Source organism: Octopus bimaculoides, chromosome 2, assembly GCF_001194135.2.
Source record: "Octopus bimaculoides isolate UCB-OBI-ISO-001 chromosome 2, ASM119413v2, whole genome shotgun sequence".
Lineage (NCBI taxonomy): Eukaryota > Metazoa > Mollusca > Cephalopoda > Octopoda > Octopodidae > Octopus > Octopus bimaculoides.
The window spans coordinates 178,192,919-178,198,035 of record NC_068982.1 but is presented as its reverse complement, the minus strand read 5'-3'; the positions used below and the strand labels follow the sequence as shown (position 1 = coordinate 178,198,035).

The following is a 5,117-nucleotide window of genomic DNA, read 5'->3' as shown; positions in this document are numbered from 1 at the left end:
ATATACATACATGTATATACATATATATATATATACATATATATATATACATACATGTATAGACATATATATATATATATATATATATATATATATACACACACATTATATTTATATACATACATATATGTATATACATGTATGTATATACATATATACATGTATATACATGTATGTACATATATACATACATATATATACATACACATATATATATACACACACATAGACAGACAGAAAGACAGACAAATAGACAAAAGTACTTATATTAGTGTGGGTGCCTGTATATATACATATATATATAAATATATACATACACACATAGACATGCATCCACAAACATTGAATTGTGTCAAACAAATAAGAGCAGTGCTCAATACATGGTGTAGAGTTTACAGTTTATTGAAACTGGATTTATGTCTCGTGATTTAAGTTCCATACTACTGTGATCTCTAGCCAAGTTTTCAACTGAAGTTCACAGTGACATGAAACTCAAGTCATCAGATGAAAATTCAGTTTCATTAGATTATGTTTCTATATATGTATATATTTTTGTCACTCATACAAATCTTCACTTAAAACAAGCAAAAGACACTTTAAAATTTAGAATACTTTAAGGAGAAACATTTACTATAAAACAATAAGAGACCTAAGAAAGAATTGCATACATTTAAATATAATAAAGAAGTTAGTTGTAAATTTAAATACTTTCCAATAATAATAGTCTTGGAGGGCCTTTCAACATAAAACTCAACTAAAACAATTTGTATCAGTCATTAACAAAACAACTGTAAATTGAGATAAATAAAATATTATTATTTTGATGCAGAAGGTGGAAGTATAGATTGAGAAAATATTGAGGTTAAAGATAAAGATATCTTTCATAGTATGACTAGAATAAATATTTAAATATTCTGCTCAAAAGTAATGATAAGTGAAAAGCTTTGCTGTGCTGGATACAAAGATCGATGGGAATAAAATTTATCAGTGATAATATGAAGAATATTATAATAGAATTAATGGCCATCATTCAATATTTAAACATGTTGGATATTAGGTTAAAACAATGGCTTCCTTCCAGATTTTTTTTTATACAAATACCATATATTTTAGCTCATGATCAAACTACCACTTCATGAGATTTTCTTGGCTAAAAGTTACCCTGATAACCAATCATTACTTTAGTCATATCACTTCAGCTATCACAAGAAATCAGCTAATTTTAGAAGCAGATATTTTCTAATATCATCCCTTAATCTGAAAACTACAACTTTCTCTCAGTCTCTATATTCATTGACTCGATTTTATTCACAAAAGCTCGCTCCTCACAAATGTTGGCATCTTGTAAAAGGAATAAAAAGCCCTTTGATGTAAGAAAAATGCCAGTAATGCAAAGGGTGCCAATGAAATTAGTATCATTGTTCTGACATAAAAGAATAAGACATAATGCTATTCAGATAATAAATACATGTACCTTCTTTCTTGTTTCTTCCTTCTCTCATTTTTTGTTATATTACAAGTTGTAGCAAAGAGATAACCACTGTATCTTTAAAGATGAAGCTTGAAATTACAGAACACAAAATACTTTGCAAATATGCAATTATATTCCTCTACAGGAATTCTAAGAATCTCATATAATTTTCAACTTAGTTGTATGACTCTTAGTTTACTTACCAGCAATGAACTATAGACTCAATACAAAGATTTTGTAGAATTTTAATTCTACAGTTTCAACTACTACAAGACAGAAATAACTGCCTTCTTTTGACAAAATTCAATACTTCATAAACATGAAGAACTCCTTAATTATTCCAACAGATGGATATAAACCACATTCATAGTCAATACAATAAACTCTGACAAACAACAGAAAATATTTCAAATTCACATAGAAATACTTTCCTCAATAAAAGTGGTAAAAATTATACAGCATTTGGACCAAAAAGTTATCTTTGATAAAAGCGGAAGAGCAAGTAAATTTAACATAACCAGTTAAACCTGAATAGAATCAATCAAATCATACTTTTGAGGCAGCCATTAACATAGACAAATAACAGCAGCATTTAGCCATTTCAAAAAATCAATGGCAAAGTGTAGAAAAAAAAGTTTTAGCTAAAATTAATTCCGGAAAATTGATACAAAGCAATATTTCCAAAAACTTTATATACTTGTGATTATAGTATCATAAGTAATGGACAAAGGAGACACAAAATGGAACAATTTTATCAAAGTTTCTAATCCGGATAAGTACATTTGATATGTATTAGATTAAGTGAAATATTAGGTATTTACTGACCATTCCAAATTAATATGGTCAAACCTCGTTTTCATTTTTCCCTTTAAGTACTGATTTATGAAAAAGAACAATATTACAAATCAAACAATTCAAACAAGCAAAATTTCATTAAAGAGTGTCTTGTGTTTTTTATAGACTAAACCTTCTGACAATTGTAGATTTCTTTGTATCATGGAAACCTAATATAAGTAGATGATGTCTTACAATACTTGATAAAACAATAGAAGGAAATATAGATCTAAAAGATGAGGCACAGCAATGTGATGCCATATTCTATAAACTCACATATCATTTTGTGTGTTGCATCTTAAGATAATTACTAAACTCAATCAGAAGACATGTCAAAAGCATTTTCTCACAACCTCAGAAATAAAAAAAATGTTATGTACATACCGTACATTGTGGAAGAAAAAAAAAACTAAAATTCTCAAAAATATATATATATAATGCCAAAGATAAAAATGTAAGTAAATAAAAAACACATCAAAGTAAACATCAAAGGAAAACATTTTAAATTTAAATTTAAATCAAATACAATTTTTGGTAACAAAATTTCTCCTTTGAAATGGTAGATAAACAAATAAAAATTGACTGTCAAAAGAAATACAACCTTATTCCTAACTGGATAATTCAACAGATTCTTCAAAAAATTAGTCTTCTAGTTTCGTTGTGATATATCACAGATATAGAAAAACAGACCTGTTACTTTTACTTTTCTTGGTAGAATTCTAATTCCAGCCAAGTTACAAGGCTGTTCATGGTGTTTACACATCATAATGTAAGCAAGTGTGCGATGTGACACTAATAAACAGATTTAGTTCAGAATTATTAACAACATTTTCCTCGTCTTCTGGAACTCTTTAAGATAAATCATATCAATAGAGAAAAGTGATGCATTTTCATCAGCACTTTCATCCAATAAGCCATCAGAAAGGAAATAAATTCCATATATAATGATTTAAAAATAAACATTCAAACATAGTAAAACAACTTTTGAACAAAACAGAATTGTTCCCTGCTCAATAAATGGAGAGTGGAAGTGTTGCAAAAAAAAAATAATAATGATGATAATAATAATAATAATAATAATAATAATTCTTTCTACTAAAGGCACAAGGCCTGAAGTTTGTGGGAGGGGGACAGTCGATTACATCGACCACAGTGTTTCACTGGCACTTAATTTATCGACCCCGAAAGGATGAAAGGCAAAGTCAACCTCAGCGGAATTTGAACTCAGAACGTAAAAATGAACGAAATGCTGCTAAGCATTTCGTCCAGCATGCTAACGATTCTGCCAGCTCGCCGCCTTAATAATAATAATAATAATAATAATAATAATAATAATAATAATAATAATCCTTTCCTTTCTACTATAAGCATAAGACCTAAAATTTTGAGGGGAAGGGAAAGTCAATTACATTAACCCCAGTACTCAACTGGTACTTATTTTTATCGACCCCGAAAGGATGAAAGGCAAAGTTGACCTCACAGCAGTTTGAACTCAGAACATAAAAAATGGATGAAATACCACTAAGCATTTTGTCCAGCATGCTAACAACTCTGTCAGCTTGCCACCTTAATAATAATGATAAATAATAATAATAATAATAATAATAATAATAATAAATAATAATGATAATAATAATAATAATAATAAATAATAAATAATAATAATAATAATAATAATAATAATAAATAATAATAATAATAAATAATAATAATAATAATAATTAATAATAATAATAAATAATAATAATAATAATAATAATAATAATAAATAATTATAATAATAATAATAATAATAATAATAATAAATAATAATAATAATAATAATAATAATAATAATGATAAATAATAATAATAATAATAATAATAATAATAATAATAATAATAATAATAATAATAATAAATAATAATTTCAACACTCAACTGAATTCTCATGTATCTAAAGTATAAACAGAAAACATTTACAGCTACTTTCAGAAATTTTTATAAAGTTTCAAAACATTATTGCTTCCACTTTAGAGTACATATTTGGGCAATGTGATCTGACGGGAACACAACACTGGGCAATGCTGTATGCAGTACGACTTCACTATCATCAGGTAATGGAACCACTTCTGCCACATCAAAACATGTATTGTCATAAAAGATGTAGTCCAAAGTAGCGTTGAAACCACCAACATAATTCGTATAAACCGGGTAGCCACAACCACTGGACAGAGAAAAGAAGTGATTCAAATTCATTCCCAAAATAGAATCCGTACTTCCATTTACTGAAACAAAAATTTTAAAAAAAACATTAATCAACAGAATATGTTGATACATTGCAAAAAAGACTCAACTGGCATCCTATATATAAACTTCCACTTCCAAAACACAGACCATACTTCCAAAACACAGACCATACTTCCAAACCCATCACTCTAAACATAAAGTGTATTTATATGTAAACAAAATGAGAACCACTCCCAAAATTCACCATTCCTAAAAAATTCCTCCTAAGAACGACTATATCCACCTATCCACCACTGGACAAAATAACATGAATCTTGGAAGGCAACACTGGAAGTCTATGACTTATTTCCCTTTCCTATACCTAATCCATTTTACTAAGTTGTACTCCTCTCACACTCTAAGTTTTGGTCCTGTTCTTCTTATGACCTCTTCAATAAGAAAAATATACTGTACCTATTGGTAACTGATTCTTGTATGTATTGGCTCTCCTAACCATTTAGTCCCTCTGAAGAAGCCTAGAGGCACACTCAACATCCAAACTTTATCTACCCATCCCTACAGAACACTGAAGAGATGGAGATAG

The 5,117-nt window shown here is 28.1% G+C and overlaps 1 protein-coding gene across 1 annotated transcript in view; it reads right to left on the bottom strand.

Annotated features, from left to right (window-relative positions):
- Positions 1-4,270: 4,270 nt before the first annotated feature.
- Positions 4,271-5,117, bottom strand: part of LOC106882813 (2',5'-phosphodiesterase 12) — a 41,306-nt gene continuing 40,459 nt past the window's right edge. Inside the window, exon 7 of the mRNA XM_052965764.1 lies at positions 4,271-4,572. Coding sequence (XP_052821724.1) covers positions 4,304-4,572 — 269 coding nt within the window. The 3' untranslated portion in view covers positions 4,271-4,303. The remainder of the gene's footprint in view (positions 4,573-5,117) is intronic.